Source organism: Arvicola amphibius, chromosome 14, assembly GCF_903992535.2.
Source record: "Arvicola amphibius chromosome 14, mArvAmp1.2, whole genome shotgun sequence".
Classification (NCBI taxonomy): domain Eukaryota; kingdom Metazoa; phylum Chordata; class Mammalia; order Rodentia; family Cricetidae; genus Arvicola; species Arvicola amphibius.
The window spans coordinates 66,788-89,021 of record NC_052060.1 but is presented as its reverse complement, the minus strand read 5'-3'; the positions used below and the strand labels follow the sequence as shown (position 1 = coordinate 89,021).

The 22,234-nt window shown below is 47.0% G+C and overlaps 1 protein-coding gene across 3 annotated transcripts in view; it reads left to right on the top strand.

Annotated features, from left to right (window-relative positions):
• Positions 1-21,816, top strand: part of Kirrel1 (kirre like nephrin family adhesion molecule 1) — a 91,825-nt gene extending 70,009 nt beyond the window's left edge. For 2 of the 3 annotated variants that reach the window (XM_038311755.2, XM_038311754.2), the window contains exons 3-16: positions 1,764-1,928; positions 3,607-3,756; positions 8,924-9,081; positions 10,488-10,638; positions 11,134-11,239; positions 11,400-11,548; positions 11,735-11,862; positions 12,437-12,611; positions 12,692-12,792; positions 14,197-14,395; positions 15,628-15,735; positions 15,860-15,999; positions 16,551-16,628; positions 16,841-21,816. In XM_038311755.2, the coding sequence (XP_038167683.1) occupies positions 1,764-1,928; positions 3,607-3,756; positions 8,924-9,081; positions 10,488-10,638; positions 11,134-11,239; positions 11,400-11,548; positions 11,735-11,862; positions 12,437-12,611; positions 12,692-12,792; positions 14,197-14,395; positions 15,628-15,735; positions 15,860-15,999; positions 16,551-16,628; positions 16,841-17,317 (2,285 nt within the window). In that variant the 3' untranslated portion in view covers positions 17,318-21,816. The remainder of the gene's footprint in view (positions 1-1,763; positions 1,929-3,606; positions 3,757-8,923; positions 9,082-10,487; positions 10,639-11,133; positions 11,240-11,399; positions 11,549-11,734; positions 11,863-12,436; positions 12,612-12,691; positions 12,793-14,196; positions 14,396-15,627; positions 15,736-15,859; positions 16,000-16,550; positions 16,629-16,840) is intronic. The other variant, XM_038311756.2, reaches the window with a different exon arrangement.
• Positions 21,817-22,234: the final 418 nt, after the last annotated feature.

Below are 22,234 nucleotides of genomic sequence, written 5' to 3'. Positions count from 1 at the left end.
TACTTAGCTTTTCCTCCTGTAAGAAACAAGCTGGGGAAATTAGGTTTGCAAAGTTGGGGAGCCACTTACAATAAAAAAGCAGGTACACTTTTTTTTTTAACGTCCTGATCCCATGCAGATCCAAAGAGCTGCATTGTTGCATTTAACCAAGGGAAAAGCCTGCTTCCTGTGCTTCCTGTGCTGTCCTATTCTGATCCCAGGAGACACAGAAAGAGAAGAGAGTTCCCCACTCTGTGTTGTGTGTGAGAGAGAGGTTCTGTTCTCATGGAACAGATAGGGAAAACACTTCCACCAACAAACTGTCTTCCACCTCCTGATGACAAAAACATGGGCTTGATCCCCGACAGCTTTGGACAGGAAACCCTGCAGATAGAGTTGCCACAAGATCGAGTGATGAGACAATCTGTGCTTGCACAAAAGGCTATGATTTTCCTGAATGGAGAATATGGGGACAAATTTGGAAAGAAGGGGAGAAATGGAACTGGAGAGAAGAAAGGAGTGGGTTGATTAGGACCCAGGGTTTGGCTTTTGCTCAGTGGTAGAGGGCCCTGTGTTTGATTCCAGATTAAGAAGGGGGGTAAAACCTATACACTGGATGAAAGGGAGGTCTTGACTTGGGGAGCAATGAATTGAGAAGCTGGGTTTGAAAGGACGTGGATTAGGGGGTTGTGGCCTCTATAGACTCTGAGCTGGAAGAAAAGATAAACCAGGAATCTAAGCTTTGAAGAGAGCTTATTTTGATTGTCTTGTGTGACCTGTTGGAGCTAGGGCAAGGAAGCCTCCAATTTAACCCTTTGCTGATCCTTCATCAGCCCCTCTCCTTCCCTATTGTCCAATATAAGAGACTAATGCTCACATTATACTGTGCCCAGTGTGTAGCGTGCCCTACCACTGGGACCAGCCAATGATGAAGCAAGCCTGTTGGTGGGAGCAAGAGAGAAGAAATCTGCAATCCAATTCCCTACTCCATTCAGACTCCACAATTAAAGGCAATTACTCTGCAGTTCTCTCATCAAATGCTCCCGGACAAGCTGCCAGCCAGGCAGTCATGTGTAGCTCCTGGAGCTCGAGGGAGAATAGAGCAAAGTCCCACACTGTCTTAGCTCCCAAGATGAAGGAGGGTATGTGCATGCAGATGTTTTGGTGGGTTCATCCCTGTGTTCCAGCCCTTGGGTCAAGGGTAAACGCATGGAACAGAGCCAGTATGCAGACAAGTGGGTTCAGGTCTATTTGGCTTTGGATGTGCTATCACCTTGGAGTTGTCTATGCACTCAAGTAGACACATTGTACATGATAGAGCCGGACATCTGTTGGTTCATACTGCATGAAAAGGAAGGGATTGTGGCATTATAGTCACCTGTTACGAATGTATCACCCACGAACCTGAGTGTCTAAGGGGAGGCATCAGATGCAGAAGAGATTTTAAAAAACAGCCTTGGACCAGACAGCAAGGGCTTAAAGTCTAACCCTCGCTCAATTATTCGTTCAGTAGGTGATCATTGGATAAGTGTGATTCTCTGGGCTTCAGTGTTCAAAAGTGGGTCAGGCCCAATCCGAAGACCTTTAGGTAATGCCAAACCATTTCTGTGATCGCGAAACCCCCCAGAACTTTAGACCTGTCCCTGGAGCCCTGAGAGGGAGGAGTAAAGGGAGCACATGACATCTTGTGTGGGAAGGCAAGGCCCCAGATTGCAGGATAAGAGTAGAATCCTGCAAGGGACCTTAGTGGAGCCCTCCTCACCCTTCTTTTTATCTGCTGCTAGTTTTGGCTTTACCTGGGACCCAGACTCGCTTCAGCCAGGAGCCAGCTGATCAGACTGTGGTGGCTGGACAGCGGGCTGTGCTGCCGTGTGTGCTCCTCAACTACTCTGGGATTGTACAATGGACCAAGGATGGGCTGGCTCTTGGCATGGGCCAGGGCCTAAAAGGTGAGTGGTGGGCTGGGACTGTACCTTTATTAGAGTACATGCTATCATGGTGCATGGCCTTGAGTTTGACCCATAACCCAGCATCTGGAAATCCTATTCCCTACTCTTAGCCTAGATTCCTGTATTTGCTACCCAACCTTCACTCTATCCTGTTCTTTACTTCTGAGGTCTGTCAATTTTACCCTGAAACTCTCTCTTTCCTCAGATTGTGGATTGGCTCAAGAGAGGTAGTGTGTGGCCTGGGGGATTAGGAGAGCTCTAGACAGACACAGTCAGGGAGACAGCACTGGGGTGCTGTGGGCAGGTCAAGCAGGAGGAGATGCAAGGAGAGCAAAGGCCTGCCCAGCCTACCCCACATAGTTGGTATGCTGAGCTACTGCCTACCCTTTCTTTTTTATTTTTGAAATTATAATATAATTACAACAGTTCTCCATTCTCTGTCTGCCTATCAAGTACTTCATGCTTTTCTCTTCCCCCTTCATAGTCCATGTCTCCTTTTTGCAACCTTTTGCTGTTAACATCAGCCTAAGCACTTTCTTTTTTAGTAATTCCATGAGCATTTGTTAAGCACAGGGTATGTAGCCAGTGCTGAAGAAAACACAAAAATTCAGCCAGCGACAAACACCCTAACTTCCTATATCCCAAAGCAAGTCCAGAGAGCCTTGGAAATACTTCTCAGCAGAGAGGGTAAAGAGCTGAGATACTTGGCTCCCATTACCCCTCGGCCACTTGCCTACTGAATGACTTGAGGAAAACCACTTTGTGTTGCTCTCTTTGTCTTGGTTAGCTGATTTGTGGAGCGGGTTTGACAGTCACAGTCTGTCTATCTTAAAAGTGCACTCTTGGTTTTTACACCAAGTGGCAGGATGTGTTTTATGAGGATAACATTGTTAGTTATGAAGCACCATAATGAGGTGAGTGGGTGAAGAACTATATAATAATAAGACTTCTGGTCTTACTAATTTTGAGGGTGGTGAGATTATTTGCTGTGGGTCTAGGTTGAGGAAATCTGCACGGCACACTCTATAAAAGGAAAGAAATGAATGTGATGGATCTATTGTTGATGAGAGGGAACATGAGAGAGATAGAGGTCAATAGATATGCAGTCAGAAGAATCCATAGCCTCTGGGGTGGGGGCAGTGCAAAGCAGACTATGGGAGCTGGTGGGTAGGGCAGACTAGATACAGAGGTTCACCCTATGTTTTGGGAAAGGAGCAGAAATCTCACTTGGGTTCTCCTTTGAGGAGCCAGCCAACCTTGCTCCTTCTTCTCCTTGCAGGCCACACAGAGGTGGGCCATAAGTGCTGAGGTGGCCTGTGCTTACCATTGCCCACACTCTCTTCTCGTCACTCTCCTGCCTGCTTGCCTGTTTTTTTCTTCCTCTTCCTTTGCTATCATCGTGAGAAACATTTACCTGTAAACAGCTGTGGAGATTTCATCTGCTCATCTCTCTCTCTCTCTCTGTTTATTCCTCACTATCCCCTCCTGCTTAATAGTTACGGAGTCTGTGTCTGGTGCATCAAAGTCTCACCTGCCAGAGGTGCCCAGGAGAAGGCAAAGTGGGGAGAATTGACTGGGAATGGATCTGAGGAGATGATGAACCCTGGGTAGAGAGGACAGTGTGGTCCAGGTCTCAAGACTGGGTCTTACTTTGATCTTCCCCATTCTGTCCCTGCAGCCTGGCCACGGTACCGGGTCGTGGGCTCTGCGGACGCTGGCCAATACAACTTGGAGATCATAGATGCCGAACTCTCTGACGATGCTTCCTATGAGTGCCAGGCGACAGAGGCTGCACTGCGCTCCCGGCGGGCCAAACTCACAGTGCTCAGTAATGAATCCCAATCTGTTTCTCCCCTCTCCATTTCCCTCTTTAATGTCCCAACCTTTTCCTCTCTTCCTAGCCTTGCCTTTCCCCCTGCTGTCTCTACTCTCCCTGGTTCTCTCTCAACAACTCCTTACACAAACTTCTTCAAAAACTGAGGGACTAGAAAGATAGCTCAGTGGTTAAGAGCATTTGCTACTTTTGCAGATCTGAGTTCAGTGCCTGGCACCCACATCTGGTGGTTTATTACCACCGAGAATTCCAGTTCCAGATGTTTCTAATGCCTTCTTCTGGCTTCTGCGGCCATGTGCATGTGTGGTGCTCATACAGAGAAGTAGGTGTGTTTACACACACACACACACACACACACACACACACACACACACACACACACACACGGTCAATTATAGTTAAAAACAAAACAAACTAAAAGCAGGTCAAGAGTGGAGGAGGCTGTGCTGTCCTTGCCTTTACTGGGTATTATGGTTTCTGTAAGTTTGGTATCCTTTGCTCTGACCTCTGTCCCAATCACACTGGGGACCCAGAGCTCTATGTGAAGTACAGCTGTGGAGACAAGGCTTTCTGCACTGAGGACTGTGGTGATGGAGAGCAGTACTTTTCCTGATTTATACTGAGTAGGGTTTGTGCTTTAGGGAACTTTGCTTGTTCCTCTCCATTTCTCTGCTGGACCCAGAGACCAGCCTGTTTGCAGCCGGAGTGGCCTGATGGGGTTGTCTTTTGAAAACTGATCTCCAGCCACAGTGTACAGGGGGACAGAGTAGATGTCACTGTAGTGAGCCTTGGGCCATCTGAATAATGAGAGGATAAAAGTGAAGCCAGCAGTGGCCTATCTTCAGGTCTTAAGATTCCCCCCCACCCTCAGCTCAGTGGTTTCAGTGCCTCTGTTGTGCTTTCTCGGGCATGGATCCTTCTGCCTGTGAGTCCCTCTTCCCTTTCCTCTGACTTCCACTTCTCATCCTTGCCCTCTCTCCAGCACAAAGTCATTGAAGTCGAGAGAAAAGAGAAAGGAACAGAGATAAATGAGTCTGCATGCCAAATTCCCTCCTATTTGGGGGAGGGAGAATATGGGGGGGGGGGACTCCTAGCAATGGAAGGAGCTCTAGACTGCTGGGAATCTCAAACCCTGGGTTAAAGTTCTGCCTTGATCATTTTTTTTTTTTTTTTTTTTTTTTTTTTTTTTTTTGGTTTTTTGAGACAGGGTTTCTCTGCGGCTTTGGAGCCTGTCCTGGAACTAGCTCTTGTAGACCAGGCTGGTCTCGAACTCACAGAGATCCGCCTGCCTCTGCCTCCCGAGTGCTGGGATTAAAGGCGTGCGCCACCACCGCCCGGCGATCATTTTTTTTTTAAAAAGATTTATTTATGTATACAGTGTTCTGCCTGCATGTATGCCTATACACCAGAAGAGGGCACCAGATATCATTACAGATGGTTATGAGCCACCATGTGGTTGCTGGGAATTGAACTCAGAATCTCTGGAAGAGCAGCCAGCCAGTGCTCTTAACCTCTGAACATTCTCTCCAGCCCCTTGGTCATTTTTGTACTGTGACCCTGATCACTGGCATGGAAATACACCAGAATGCTACCAGCCTGCTTTCCTTCCCTCCCTTCCTTTCTCCTTTCCTTTTTTCCTTCTTTCCAACCTTCCTACTTTTTTCCTGAGATTTGATATTTTATGATAAGGGTTAAATGAAGTCATATGCACAAGGTGCTTTAGTGAACAAGAGGTAAACACTGGGTAAATGTTAGAAATTGTCAGTTGTCTCATGGTTTACAATTGACAGCAAAGATAAAAACAGACAGGAGGATGAATGGAACCAAACTGAAGACCCGAATATTAATCCACATACCTTTAAATACCTGATTTTTGACAAAGAAGCAAAAAATATAAAATGAAAGAAAGAAAGCATATTTAAAAAATGGTGCTGGCATAACTGGAAATCAACACGTAGAAGAATGAAAATAGATCCATATCTGTCGCCATACACAAAACTCAAGTCCAAATGGATCAAAGACCTCAACATAAAGCCAGCCACACTGAACCCCATAGAAGAGAAAGTTGGAAGTACACTTGAATGCCTTGGGACAGGAGACCATTTCCTAAATGTAACCACCATAGCACAGGCACTGAGAGAAACAATTAATAAATGGGACCTCCTGAAACTGAAAAGTTTCTGTAAAGCAAAAGATACCGTCAACAAGACAAAATGACAACCTACAAAAAGGGAAAAGATTTTCACTAACCCCACATCAGATAGAGGTCTGATCTTCAAAATATACAAAGAACCCAAGAAATTGGTCATCAAAAAAAAAAAAAAAAACCAAATAATCCAATAAAAATTGGAGTACAGACCTAAACAAAGAACTCTCAACAAAGAAATCTAAAATGGCTGAAAGACACTTAAGGAAATGCTCAACATCCTTAGTAATCAGAGAAATGCAAATCAAAACAATTCTGAGATTCCACCTTACAATTATAAGAATGGCCAAGATCAAAAGCACTGATGACAACTTATGCTGGAGAGGTTGTGGGGAAAAGGGAACACTTCTGCATTGCTGGTGGGAATACAAGCTGGTACAACCCCTTTGAGTGTCAATGTGGTGATTTCTCAGAAAATTAGGAAACAACCTTCCTCAAGACCCAGCAAAATCACTTTTGGATATCGGTTGTGCCACAAGGACATGTATTCAACTATGTTCATAGCAGCATTGTTTGTCATAGCCAAAACCTGGAAAAGACCTATATATGCCCCTCAGCCAAAGAATGGATTAAAAAAATGTGGTACATTTACACAATGGAGTACTACACAGTAGAAAAAATAATGACATCTTGAAATTTGCAGGCAAGTGGATGGCGCTAGAAAACATCATTTTGAGTGAGGTAACCCAGAGACAGAAAGACAATTATCACATGTATTCACTCATAGGTGGTTTTTAAACACAAAGCAAAGAAAAGCAGCCTATAAACCACAATCCCAGAGAACTTAGACAACAATGAGGACCCTAAGAGAGACTTACGTGGATCTAATCTACATGGAAAATAGAAAAAGACAAGATCTCCTGAGTAAATTTGGAGCATGGGGACCATAAACAATGATTAAAGAGGAGGAGAGAGGAAGAGAGGGGAGCAGAGAAAAATGTAGAGCTCAATAAAATCAATAAAAAAAAATTGACAGCAAAGACTTTGAAAAATTCTAGAGAAATGTGAGTTGGTGACAGAGGTGACAGATGGTCTTTGCCCAAGCAAAGGGAAGAGAAACATGACAAGGGCAGAAAGACCAGTGGGAGAAAATGCTTTCTCTCTTTGTAGCAGGGATCCAACATCTCTGAGCATATAGAGGCTCAGTTCCTGAGTGTGGTAGCAAGGTACAACTGTAGAGAGCCAGTCAGACCAGAAGACCCTCCCCATTTCTCCACTTCTCAAATTTCTTCTATTTACAACCACAGCTCTGCCCCTATTACTGGAATTGTATAAACCAGGGAGCAGGAAAGCGGTGGGAGAGCCAGGAGTAATTCGGTGGGTAGAAGCCTAAACCCTTTCGTCACAGTAAAAGCAGCACATTTTACACATCACAAGTTCCCTGCATGCCACACTCTGTGTGCAGCACCTCACTGACCTCACATAGGCTCAGGGAAGGGACTTTGTTAGGACTCTGAGGAGGAAACAAACTCAGTGCCTTTAGGGGTTCAACCAAGAACCATGGCAGTAAATGGAGGTGCCAGGATGTGAAAGGCATTGATCTAAATTCCATTCCTTCTCCACTCTGCCACTCCACATGCATAGCCAGAGTGGAAATCGGTGTCAACAACTGCACCTCCAGCACCCTGAGACAGCCTTGTCTGCCTCCAGCTTCACAGACCTCCCAAGGTCTCCCCTCAAGGGTCTCCTCTAGAAGTTACCTCTCAGTCTCCCGTGTCTTTCTCAAAAAGAAAAGCAAATCCTTGCTCATTTCTGAATATTGAACATCGAGTGGACCTAGATTATTATTAAAATCTTTCTGACTTTATCCTATCAATGGTCTGATCAGTCGATGGCCCCTAGGGCCTCCTGGTCACCAAGTTCTGACTGATATTGCTGGTATAAGAGTTAATAGAAAGAAATGGATGCAATGCCTCAAGCCTCTAATCCCGGCACTTGGGAGGTGAATGCAGGAGAATCATGAATTCAATGCCAACATCAACCGCATAATGAGTTTCTGTATCAAAATAGTAAGTGAATAAATACTTTATTTAAAAAGAAGAAGAAGAAGAAGAGCCCCTGCCCTCACAGAACTTAGGACTGTTGGCCTTGGGGAACTCATCCTAAACATTTAGAAGCCCGTGGCAGTGGTTTAAAAAAGTTTATTTCTTAAAACCAGATGTATAGCAGCTACCTCAGTTCCTTAAGCACACAGCAAAGGCCTGTTTTAACCATGCAGTGGAGACTTTTTAAATGCCAGTAAGACTTGTACCTGTTTTTTCCAAGGGTACCGAGGCAGAGAGAGGCAGTCACCAATAGTAAGCAAGCGCTGGGGAGAAAACAGCTGAAAACTGCCACAGGTGGGCACATGAAGCTTTCCACCTTGCCTGGGATTTGCCCAGGGTGGTCACTCTTCCACAGTCACTCTGAGAGAGGGCACACCGTGGAGAAAACAGCAGAAGCAAAGTGAGGCAGTAAGGGACTACAGGGTGTGGCTTGCGGACCCTAAAACAGGAGACAAACAGGGTTTGGAATCCTCGCCACAGACAGTTGTAGCCTCTAGAGGTGCTTGAGCAAAACAGCACAGTCTTAACTGCTATGGAGAAAGTAACCTGCTAAAGCTGCAATGGACAGAGTTCCCCATCTGGCCATTCCAGGCAGGGGATCAGATGAAAGGGGAGAGATAGAAGGGAAACACCTTTCCTTCCCCCAGGTGTGGTCTGTACTCCAGACCTGAGATTTGCCTCCATCCGAAGCAAACACCCTTGGGTAATAGAGGTGTGTACAGTATCAGACAATAAGAGCAGCTGTGAAAGAGTAGCCAGCAAGCGGAGAAAGCTCGTGGGCTGAGTGAAGCCCCTGCGGAAGCATTGGATATAGTGGTTATGAATGGGGCTAGGGTGGCATTGATCTGCTGAGAGCAAGGAGCACCGTTGGCTGCATCCTGAGCTAATTTTGTTCTCCTCTTCCCTCCAGTTCCTCCAGAGGACACAAAGATTGATGGCGGCCCTGTGATTCTGCTGCAAGCAGGCACCCCCCACAACCTCACATGCCGAGCCTTTAATGCCAAGCCTGCTGCCAACATCATTTGGTTCCGTGATGGGACACAGCAGGAGGGGGCTGTGGCTACCACGGTGAGAACCTGCTCTCTCGCCGGGCCCAGCTCCAGTTATCTTTCTTTTCCTAAAGGGAATGGACTTCCAGGGTTACAGCCATTTCATAAGTACTCGCTGTATGCTAGGTACTCAAAAGAGTCCCATAAAGTAGGCATTGCTTCCAACTTACAGAGGGGTGCCTGGTCCAAAGTCACACAGAGAGCAAGCAGCAGAGTTGGCATTCTGTACCCGACTGCCCTGTTGATCCCTTTTACCCTCTTCCTTCAGCACAACAAAGAGCTGTGGAAGCCCGGGTTTTCATGCACTTTCTCAGATGGGGAAGGCATGACAGGGAAAGGCATTAGTCACTTAGCCGGAATCACATGGCAAAGCTGATGTTGGTGGAATACAGAACCTGCACTTGAGGAACATTCTGTCCATTCTGCCAGCTGTGACCAGCATGTCTGTGCACCTATCCCTGTGCTGGGCACAATGAGAAACTGCCCCCTGTGTTCCTGGAGAGCCAGGACAGAGAGCTTAGATTCTGGCTTTAGCTCTTAGTGACCTCTGTGGCCTTGGGCACATCTCTTCTTTCTGGCCTCAGTGGTACCATTTAATAAATGATTATTTGACCCCCCACGGGACCTGACATTTTTACCATTAAACCTGTTGTTTTTCTCCCAGGAGGAGAGGCTACTTCTTTTAAATTGTCTTGGCAGCCAGGCAAGCTGATTTGTTAATGCCATTTATTGCCTACTCCTCTAGTTTGCTTATTCACTTAAGACTGTGAGTTTTAAAATATCACTGTGTTTTGATTTGATTGGGTGATGCTGTGGTCCCACAAAGATATATGCATGTCTTATTCTTTTCCATAGTGTGGTTGCCTCAAGTAGGTGACAATATGGAAAATGGCTTGGGATGTCACTGACCCATGAGTCTTTGGGCTGGTGTATCTGGCCCTACACTCTGAGTCACCACTGCAGCACTGGTGCCTAAGGTGAAATGCAGGACACTCTAAGTCTAACGGTTCCATCAGGAGAGATCCCAGAGCTGGGCCATCCTGGGAAGGCTTCCTAGAAGAGGAAGAACTTAAACATGGGCTCAGAGGGTTCCAGGATTAAGGCTACATTGCACAGAGGGAAATTACACTGCAGAGAGTAAACCCTTACATGCACCGTATACTTCAGTTAGCAGCAAGGTACCAACGTGTCTGTTATAAGTTGTCCACACTAGTGTAAGGTATAATAATGAGGCACACAGTGGAGGAGAGGGAAACTACTTCCTGTTCAATTTTTCTGCAAATTTCAGAGAGCTTTTTAAAATAGCCTACTTCTTTAAAGTAGAAAGAATGGGGGAAGAAACTGCACTGTTAAGGGAGTCTTTAGTTGGTTTCTAGAGAGCAGGGGAGGGGGCGTTAGTCTTGCTCTATCTTTCCCTCTCCCCAGGAACTACTGAAGGATGGGAAAAGGGAGACTACAATCAGCCAGCTGCTCATTCACCCCACAGACCTGGACATCGGTCGCGTGTTCACCTGTCGCAGCATGAATGAGGCCATCCCCAATGGCAAGGAGACATCCATTGAGCTCGATGTACACCGTGAGTAGGGTATTGGATAGGGTGCATGAGGTGGGGACAGAATTTAGGCAATTTTATAAGTTCAGAATGAAGATCCAAGAAACCCAGGACCAACAATCCCCTTAGTCCCTGGTTTGATCCATGGGCAATAATGGTTGGTAGATGGAGCACTGAGTATAGCATTATATCTGCTTATTGAAACTGTGAATGTTAAAGAAATTATGGCACAAGAGCATCCCTGGCAAATGTTCCATGCATCCCTTCTAGTTAGCGATGCTCTTTACAGTAAGCTAAGCTAATCTGCAGTGACACCTAGTGGCCATATTTGGTCATTACATCCATTAGATAATTGGTTTCTTCAGTATCATTCTTGGCCAGAGCCCTGTGTAGAAAGGGTGGGGGTGATACCTTGTAAAGGTATATATCACATCAATGTGGTATGAATACATTTGTTACCGAAGGAAAGAGAGAAACTCGGGACAAAATGACCCTGACTTTCTATGCCCTGCTTTGCAGATCCTCCTACAGTGACTCTGTCCATTGAACCCCAGACAGTGCAGGAGGGCGAACGAGTCATCTTTACATGCCAGGCCACAGCCAACCCTGAGATCCTGGGCTACAGGTGAAAGGGTTGGGGTTTGGGAGTGCCATGTCGGTGATAAATGGACAGGCCCTTGAGGCTGGTGTGGTGGTGGTGGAGTTACTAGGGAGGCCACTGTCCCTGAGTGTAGTTGAGACAGTCCCAAGTTTTGACCTCACATCTGTGTTGCCTCATTCTCTAGGTGGGCCAAAGGGGGGTTCTTGATTGAAGATGCCCATGAGAGTCGTTACGAGACAAATGTTGATTATTCCTTCTTCACGGAGCCTGTGTCTTGTGAGGTCTACAACAAAGTGGGGAGCACCAACGTCAGCACTTTGGTGAATGTTCACTGTGAGTAGCTGGAAGGGCAGAGGCAGGGGATAAAGGGTCCTTGGGTACAAGGGAGGGGAAGTTTCACTAAACTGGTGAGATAGAAATAAACACGGGGAGGTAGAGTAGACAAGAAAGGAAAAAGAACAGATTGGAGTTGACACTCAGACCCTTGTGACTCTGACTGGCCACTTCTCTCTTCTTCAGTTGCCCCACGGATTGTAGTTGACCCAAAGCCCACAACCACAGACATTGGCTCTGATGTGACCCTCACCTGTGTCTGGGTTGGGAACCCCCCACTAACCCTTACTTGGACCAAGAAGGACTCAAACATGGTAAACCTCTCCCTGCCTGCTGAGTGCTGGGAGGAAGGGACACAGACATCCTGGAGCAGTTAAGACAATGGGAGGGGTTAAGCTTGCTTTTTCAGATCAAAACTGAAACATTTCTAGGGTCTTGGGATTTGGGAGAGAACACTTGCAATCAGTTGTACCCGTTCCTGGACTTTGCATAGAACTCAGGGTGAAGAGGATGAAGGGAGCAGGTGGTGTTGTGGCAGTCGTCAGAGACTCACTGCATGCATGGTGCACGGAGAAGTAGCGAAGCTGGAGGAGAAAGTTGAAGTGCATAAGTCTAAAGACCCATATTAGGCAGTTTGAGCCAGAACTGTATAGAGGAATTTCAGAGTAAACTGTCTTCCCTGACAGATCATTAGAGAGGACTGTATCCTTTTACAGTTGTAGCCAACATCTGCTCACTCTTGTATCGATGGTGCCTTATTGCTAGCCTGCTTAGAGTCAGGGGCACAGATCAAGCAGACTCAGGAGCTCGTTTGCCTTCTGGGAATTCACTTGTGGCCCTTCGTGCTTTCTTTCCCATGCCTCTGATGCGGGGCCCTCACCAACCTAGGGGCTCAGGCTTCCTGGCTCCCCACTCGAGGCTAATCTCTCTGCCCAGGTCCTGAGTAACAGCAATCAGCTGTTGCTGAAGTCAGTGACCCAGGCAGATGCTGGCACCTATACCTGCCGGGCCATCGTGCCTCGAATCGGAGTGGCTGAGCGAGAGGTACCACTTTATGTAAATGGTGAGTGCCCTGGGTGGGTGAGACCCAATGGACCAGCACTACAGCCTCTGTCTGGGCTGACTGTGTCTTCCTGCTTGTAGGACCCCCTATTATCTCCAGCGAGGCGGTGCAGTTTGCTGTGCGAGGTGACGGTGGCAAGGTGGAGTGCTTCATTGGGAGTACCCCACCTCCGGATCGAATTGTGAGTGCTGGGCAGGCTTAGCAGGCAGCCCTGATGTTCCCTCCTGCCCAGCTTCTCCTCCTCTCTTCTGACTTGCATCTTTGATCTCCTCTCTCTTTTCTCATCTTGGAATCCTCTGCCTTTTTAGTTTCTGTATCATTTTACCTGTTACAAATTCTACCTCTTCCCTTAGTTGTGTGACCCTGGACAGATTAGTGGTTTGTTACTCAGTGAAGAGGAGACTGTAGCCCTATATATGTCATTAAAGCAGTAGTTGTAAAGAACTCAGTTCCTTGGAATCAGGGAACGATAGGTTCCCTCTCGTTCCTGGTGAAGGTCCTTTCTCCTCCCTCATCCTCCTCCCAGTCTTTTCTTTGTGCCTTCCTCTTCCTTCTTCCCCCTCCCACCAGCCTGCCCCTCCCTCCCATCACTTTCCCCTCTCCCACCTGTCCCACTCTTTTCTCTTTTTTCCTGTCTTCCTTCCACCAGTCTCTGATCATTCCTCATTCTTTTCTTCACTCCTTATTCTATAAACAATTAATTCCTCCTGTGGCCACTAACCATCAAAACCCTTATCACATTTAATGACCATTTGGCTAGCTCCAGGGCTGCTCAGGGGTACTTCATTATCACAGTTGCCTAGGCAGAAGGCGGTTTGGGTCCCAGGAGGTTTGCCTCATAGAAGCTGGGAGTGATCCCTGGAAAGGAGCCAACATTTAGCTATTCTTCTTCCTTAGCGTCCCTTCTGCCGTGAGAACACACAGTTGGTAATGCCTCAGCTGGGGAGGTCAGGGATGGAAGGCCTGGGGACACTCCTCTTGACTCCCTGCTCATAATTAAGAGCAGGCAGATGCATCTCCAGAGAGCCAGACAAGTTTCTATGGGTTGATTAATGTTAAGGCTGGTGTGATAGACTTGTGCGCAGTTAGAATCACAAGCCTGAACATTGCTCTAAGCTGGCTGGAATGAACGACTTCAGAGCTGAGGAAACTGAGACCTACACAGGTAAAGCATGGCCACATAGCTGCCCTGGACTAGGAGGATCTCAAGTTCCTGCAACAGCCAAAACCCAAATATTGGCTCAACTGCCTCCACATCACAAAATACCATGCAATGTCATACGTACAGCAGGGACTACCATAGAAGCAGGTTCCTGGATCTCTCCCTACATCCACACTTGGTATGTAAGTCTCAACTAGGGGGTCTCTGTAGAGAAATCTGATGTCTATTGTGTGGGAACCCTAGCTTCTGGAGTGGAAGTTCAGTGTCAAGGATTTGTGGTAGGCAGTGAGACACATGTTGTTTCGGGGTGAAGATTTGTTGGGCCTGGGGATAACAAATATGCTGCTGTAAGGCTACCCAAGGGTGGATGAGGTGTTTGGGGGCACATGCTTCTTCCAATGCCCTTTGCCTTCCCCACCCCAGGCTTGGGCATGGAAGGAGAACTTCCTAGAGGTGGGGACCCTGGAGCGCTACACTGTGGAGAGGACTAACTCAGGAAGTGGTGTGCTGTCCACACTCACCATCAACAACGTCATGGAGGCTGACTTCCAGACCCACTACAACTGTACTGCTTGGAACAGCTTCGGGCCAGGCACTGCCATCATCCAGTTGGAAGAAAGAGGTTAGCCATGTGGAGTACTCAGGATAGTTCGACTTTCATCTTCTCTTTTAAAACAAGATAACTCAGTCCCTCCCTCCCTCCCTCCCTCCCTCCCTCCCTCCCTCCCTCCCTCCCTCCCTCCCTCTCCCTCTCCCTCTCCCTCCCTCTCCCTCCCCCTCTTCATCCCCCCCCCCCCTGTCCTCTCCACCAGAAGCTGACTTTAGTGCTCAGCTAGTTCATCTACTTCGCGAATGTTCCTTGAACATCTTTATGTCAAATTCTGAAGGAAGGATTGCAGGTGTGAGCCTGGCATCATCTCTGCCCACAAAGAAATTTTCATCTAAGTGAAGGAACTTATATAGTAGAAACAAATGAATCCAGATGGAGAAACATTAACCAATATATGCAACAGTTTAACGTTACCTATGTCAGTGAGTTACTGAGAGGAATGAACTGTTCCCCTACCCTTTTAGCATCCTTAGTTTTATAGAGGAGATCTATTCTCTCTGGGTACCCTTGGCAAGATGAAAGAGGTATTTAGATTTTGGCAGAGATGTTTGGTGAAGGAAAAATAACACTTGCTTGTTTTTGAGAACTAGTCATTGGAAAGGAAGATATGGAGAACCTGAGGGATTCTTGGAAAATATCTAGGAAAGCCAATAGTTCAGGTTTAGTTAAAGATACCAGAAGGGTGAATGTAGGGAACAGAGAAGAGTAATGTGGTAAGGATCTCAACGGGGCAGACACATTGCAGGAGTCTGGAGAGAAGGCCAAAGGGAGAATTCTTGGGATTGTTATCACCTAAGGGAAGCAGAGGCACTAAAGAGGACCATTGGAGACACAAGTGGGCAGTGCAGATAGAATAGACAGTTTTGCAGGCAAGAAAGGTCACAGAGGAGGTTGAAACAGACATGGCAGATTGGAATTTGGAGAGAGCTGACTTTAGACAAAAGCCCAACTTAGGAGGGAGGGACCAAGCTTCATGGGTAGGTGGGCCAAATAGAGGAAGAAAGGGCTATGAGGCAAACTGATGCAGGGTGGAACACTGCCCAGACATCAACTCTGATCAAATGAAAGCACAGATCCAAGCTCAGCCAGATCTTGTCCAGTGATCCAACAGATATCATCACTGCCCAGCTCAGGCAAAATTTAGCTTTGTACATAATCTAGAATTGTCACTGTATCTTGTGGCTAAGTCTTCAGGTCACTGTTTGGCTCATCCTTACTCCTACTCTTTCTCCTCCTGTCTATAGAGGTGTTACCTGTGGGCATCATTGCTGGGGCCACCATTGGTGTAGGCATCCTGGTCATCTTCTTCTTTGTTGCCTTAGTGTTCTTCCTCTACCGACGTCGCAAAGGCAGTGAGTACAGGCGCTTCACAGCCACAACAAACCCTTCAGGGTCACATCACAGGGTGGGGGATAGAAGCCAATGCCACAGAGACCAACAGAAAGCACCTGGCCTAGCCACACCTCCCTGTCCTAGGTCGAAAGGATGTGACCTTGAGGAAGCTAGACATCAAGGTAGAGACGGTGAATCGGGAGCCACTCACAATGCATTCTGACCGGGAAGATGATGCTGCCAGCATTTCCACAGCAACTCGGGTCATGAAGGCCATCTACTCGGTGAGGATCATGTTTCTTGCTGGCCTAGGCTCTTCATAGTCCCAAAAACAGCCCCATGAGTTTTTCATAGCTTCTGTCACTTCTTTGTCAGTGAGTTTAACCTGCTCTCGCCACCCCAACTCCTATGTACCAGCCTGCTCACCAATAGACATACTCACACACTACATTGGCACCCTCACACACACTTACTCATATACACTGTCATGTGCGTATGTAAAACTACTCTCCTCTCCCCTCCAACTCCCTTTGCCTCATCCTTCCCTCACATAGAAGAAAATTTGTAGGTATTTCTGGTTCACTTTCCTCATTGCTGAGATGTGCTCCCTGACAGTAGCAATGGCATACTCAAGATGTCATATTACACTTTGGCAACAAAATTAATGCTAGAAGCCAGGTCTCTAGTGTCCTCCTACTTCAATCTATACATGAGACACAAGTCTACCCTAACCCAGAGCATCCGTTAGCAGATGGTCTCTGGACATGGAATTAGCAAAGGTGGGGGAGGAGGTAAAAGCAGTGTCTGTCTCCTGACACACACTCCTGTCCTTTAGTCCTTTAAGGATGATGTGGATCTGAAACAGGACCTGCGCTGTGACACCATCGATACACGGGAAGAGTATGAGATGAAGGTGGGAAAAGGGATTAAAGCAAGGCACAAGGGAAATGGGATAGGAGGATCTGCAGGGGGAGGTCTGCAGATAGAACAGAAGAGTGATACCGAGTGAGAAGAGGAGAAGAACATGGGGTGGGGAGGGCACGGGCAGAAGACCATTTGAGATCTCATTACACTGGAGGACACTCACACTTTGATCCTCTTCTCTCACTGCCTCCCCACCCTCAGGATCCTACCAATGGTTATTACAATGTGCGTGCCCACGAAGATCGCCCGTCCTCCAGGGCCGTACTGTATGCGGACTACCGTGCCCCTGGCCCTACACGTTTTGATGGCCGCCCGTCATCTCGCCTCTCCCACTCCAGTGGCTATGCCCAACTCAATACATATAGCCGGGCCCCTGCCTCTGACTATGGCACAGAGCCCTCACCTTCTGGCCCTTCTGCTCCAGGTGGCACGGATACAACCAGCCAGCTGTCCTATGAGAACTATGAGAAATTCAACTCCCATCCTTTCCCTGGGGCAGCCGGGTATCCTACCTACCGTCTAGGCTACCCCCAGGCCCCACCCTCTGGCCTGGAGAGGACCCCCTATGAAGCTTATGACCCTATTGGCAAGTATGCCACAGCCACTCGATTCTCCTACACCTCTCAGCACTCAGACTATGGCCAGCGATTTCAGCAGCGCATGCAAACTCATGTGTAGAGGCTGGAATCTGGCTGGGGTATCTCTGCGGGGCAGAGGAGAAGGCTTCCCAGGTCTTCCCTGACATTCAGGGACATTGCTCATTGCTCCTTTCTAGGACCCAGCCTTCCTCCTCCTGCTGTCACAAATAAGGAGCAGGTCTCCCAGTAACACCCATTCCAAGGACGGTGCTCTGGGCATGCCCCAGTCTCCCAGGCCTGCTGAGCTCTTTTTCAGGAGGCTGTCTCTACTGACCTTGATTCATACCTGACCCAAGCATGGGCACGGGGAAGTGGAGGTTGGGGTTGGGGGAGAAGGGGATAGGAGAGGAGGAGAAAGGAGAAGAGAGCACATAATTTTATCATTTCCTTTCTGTCCTGCTCCTCTGATCACCCATAAGTGGGCATGGAGATATGCTGAAGTGAGCAAGCTTTGTCCGAGGTGGCTCTAGTCCAGACAGCTGGAATGCAGGGCAGTCCACAAGTCCCGCTCTTGATTTCATTCATACCTTGTGTTCATCTTTCCCATCTCAGGGGATTGCAGATGGGACAATGGGTTCAAATCTTTGGTCAGTTGAGATCAAAATGCCAGTTACTGTGGTTATTTACTGTGACTCTTTGAGTGCAGAGGGCTCCAGAAATCCCCAGTAGCACTTCTCCCCTTCTTTTTAACTTTGTGGTGGACCAGCCAGATGTGTCCTGGATGTGAGCGAAGAATGGTCGGGACCATGTACTGGTCGGCTGGCCAGGGACCACTGTGTGTTGCATGACAGATCCCAGATCCAACAGTAGTGGAACCACACAGCTCTACTACTTCATGTTATCCGTCCCACTTTTTGGTATTAACTTTTGAGCTTTGGAGAATAAGGTAGGGCAGAGGTGTCATGGAGCTATTTTTTTCAAAGGCAATAAAAACCCTCATTTGGAAAGAAAAGCTGTAGGGGTTTTCCCCTCCATGCACAAGTCCCTATGCAACGAAAAGGGGCACCTGTCCTCCAGCAGGCTCCTAACACCTTGCATTATTCTGAGTCTCCAAGCACTTTGAATCTTATTTTTTTACATCCAGTGGTCAGACCTGCCTAGATGTTAGAGTTAAGCAGTCCTGAACCTTGAACACTGCTATCCTACCTTGGGACTCACCCTAGTTAGAGTTCACCTTGCAGGTAGCATGGCAAATGCTTTATCCAGACAAATTTTGGTTTTGTCTCATCCTTACCCCACCCCTAGGCCAATCAGATGTTTTCCATTTTCAGTGCCTTGAGCGTCAGGTTTGTGATGCTGTCCCTGAGTAGAAAGCAGGAACTTGTGAGCTTCAGATTGTCCTGTGTTAGCATCCAAGGAGAGATAAGGCTCTACAAAAAACTTTTTACTGATCTAGAAGGAATCCCCAGTGCAGAAGAACACTGTAGGCATTGCATTCCATAACCCATGTTTTCCCTTCCCGTGCAGCATACACATAACCACACACACATTCCATACCACTTCTCGTCTACCACCTTCTGACCAAAGATAATCTGTAACTCCTGTTTCAGCCTCAGTTTCCCAAGAAACTTCTGTCCATCTGGAGTCTACTGCCATCCTGGAGTCAACTGTCCACCCTCCTACAGAGACCTACAAGATGGAAGGGAGTATTCTCAGAATTCTCCTTGCCTTTTCACATTGGTCACCACTCATCAGTCATGTTTACTTTCATGAGTTACATGCTCATCAGCCACGGTCCATCACTAACCTTATAGATGGGGCTGTCGAGTGACTATCTCCTTTCTGAGAAGGACTGGGTTGTAAAGGGCTCCATTTCCAACCTGGCAGACAGCCTCTGCTTCCTCTTCTATTCCAATAAATACATCCACACAGAGTGGTCCTGTTCTGTAGCGTTGACAGGCTTGTCGCTGTATTCCAGTTCAGAAGACTCACACTTGCAGAGCCTTTTCATGAGAAGTCAGCAAGGCAATGTGTTTACAGAGTAGGTTCTTGTGAATATGAATTCATGCAAGTTTTTAAATTTTATTGACACCTGAAACTGTGGGTGATCTGAACACTTTAAAGTCTAAGTAGAGTGGCATTTTAAGCAGCAATACTCCCTAAAACAATCATCTTGTTTGGGGTTTGGCTTGATTCTCATATTTCTCTCTGATTTAAGCAGTAGATCCCTCCCATGCAAACAAGAGCATCACTAAAGTCAAGCCCTGCCGGAAGTCTGTGGGTATCAAGCACAGGGAGCAGCAATGGAGACAGTCTCGTCTCCTGCCACTCATATTCTGCAATCGGAGTCAGGGGTGGGCCAGGCTGAATGGCCAGTGGGATTGCATGTCTAGGTAGTTGAAGGCCCCCTTAATCACGGAACTCTACCACCTGCCAGTTGGTACCAGCATATTTGTACCCTGTTACTTGATGATGTTAAGCACCCCAAGTGTTATTGCTTTATTTGAGAGAATAAGGAGTCAAGAGATCCATGATCCCATTCTGCAGCTGCCATTTGCTCAGTAACCATGATCTGACCTCTGTTCTTGTTGCCTCCAATTTTCTGGTCTTTACCTACAACTATTCTGTGTTGGCTGTGCTCATCTGGGGATTGCCCATCCATCCAAAGAACTCAGGAAAAGTAAGCAGTCCAGGTGAGGGTTGGGGCAGGGGAGGCCTGCCTGTACCACAAGCTTCACCCTAACCCTGAGTGAAATGGACCAATCTGGGTTGTTGTGGTCATGGTAGGGCTCAGTTTCCTCTGCTGTGGATGCAGACTGCAGCAGCACATAGGCTATAATGAAGCTGCCTTCCACATGGTCTTCAGGGATGGTCATCTGGCAAAGGCAGCGCTCCCTGCTTATCAAGCTGAAGCCTATGGTCCCAGAAGTCAGGAGTGAGAGTGGCTAACACCTTCCTGTAGGCTGAAAGGGGAGCTGGTAGAAGAAGGGGTTTAGTGACTTTAACAAACTTTGCATATGCAAAAAGTTCTTGTGGCTCTGGTTAGGCCTTACTCTTTTTAGAGAGCCCAGCCTGATTACTGAGTCCTGGGACTCCCATAGTCTAACCACAGAATACACACAAGGCAAACAAAGCCTGCCATGAGAGAAAGGAACATAGTCAGGGAAGGTAGCAGTGCACAACTCACAAAATGTCTGGGTCAGAATGAGAAAGATGAGCTCTGTTCACATGATTATGGGTGATAGGCTTTCCTCATGCTGGCAATGGCTTTCCTCCTACGTGACAGGAATTTCTGCCCTGTGGGAGGGAGCACACAGACCTGTATTTTGTCCCTTATGTTCTGTTCACATGTGGGTGCTCCTGGGTTCCCTAAGATGGAATTGGTGGCCCCTGTATACTTCACTTGGCCCACTACATAGCAATGTTAGGCAATGGGGGTTAATAGAAACTCCTGTTAAAGTCAAAGACCCTGTTTGGACATGTGGAGTCTACTGGCTCACTCACTGCCTCATCCTGCTGTGTGAGCAGTTCTGTTCCTATGGATGAATTACATGACCTCCCAAGGCCACTGCAGGCCCCGAAGAACTTGGCTTCCCTCCTATTTTATTTATATGGAATCTAAGCCAGGCCCGCTGTGCACCTATAGAGCCAAGGGAATAGCTGGTAATATAACACTGAGGTTCACAGACCTCAAGGCTCCATTGGTGAGCTGTTGACTGTTGTGAAAGGACTATAAAACTGTCCCCTAAGCATAGCATCTCTTTCTCCCTGCATCTGTCCCATCTCCCCTGCTATTTTTCCTTCTCTTGTAAAGGCAGTGCTTTCTGGCTAGTGCTGGGTAATCTTTGGCAACTGGGCCAGTGGAGAAGACTGAGGCATCTGGCCTGGCAGAGTATGGATTTGAGAGGAGGATACAGCATTAAATTTGTCCTGCATCAGTGAGGGAACCCCAGGGCCCTTTCCCAGAGGAAAATAATTGCTGCACAGAAGACAGAGGCTATACCAGGAAGTTCTGGTGCAAACCTGCCATTTACAATTGTAATGTTTTGTGTGCATAGAATGCCACTTACTGGTCTTAGTAGACCCCTCCATCTTAGCTGTTTACCATCCCCAAACATTGGCCTTTGCAAACTGGTTGTCAGGTTCTTCTGTTGGCTTCAGGAGCTGTCCATGGCCCCTGAGAACACCAGGACTCTTGGGAGAGAGCATTCAATTTGGTAATACAACAAAGGTAGGCTCTTTAGCAAAAGTGACCAAGAAGGCCGTGCTGCCTCCACTTTTAACAGCCCAGCACTTTGGGCATCAAACTGTCTACCCCAGTCATTCCTGGGATTGCAATCTCCATTTCTAATGCCAGTTGAATTTTCGCTACCAAAATTCTCATCATAAATGGATCCATGATGATAACTAAGAGAAAAAAGTATTTTTGTTAGGACAAACCATCATAGATTATGTATCTGTGTGTCCTTCACACCTTTTCCTATTCTGACATTTTTTCTTTTTTTAAAAAAAATATTGTGTACTATATTTTTAGCCTCAAACACACTATATATTATATATTTAATTTTATATATATAAATATAAATGTTTTAAAAAGTACCATGTGTTGTGTTATTTAATATATGAGCATTTGTTTACTATAAAACCCTGCTCAGTTTTGTGTGAAATTGTTCAGGTTTGGGGAGGAAAGTTGAAGACTGAGATTGTAAAAGTTATATACTTTTACTTCAAGGCCATGTGAAGACATTTCATTCTTCAGTTTGTGAGCATTAGAGAAGCCTGAGGGCAATTCTGGCAGCTCTAGCCAATTCTGGCTCGCTCTGCTTTTGTGACATCCAAATGCTCAGTGTTGGGCTTGACTGTGAGGATGAAGAAACAGGAGCCTCTGCCTAGGCAGCCCAAATCCCACAGGGACTGGGAGTCAGTGCACATTTGTGTTGTTTTGTATATTCAGATGCTGTGGTCTGAGTAAAAGCAATCTGCAGGTCTCTGACCTTGCAAGCTGGTTGTGAAAGAG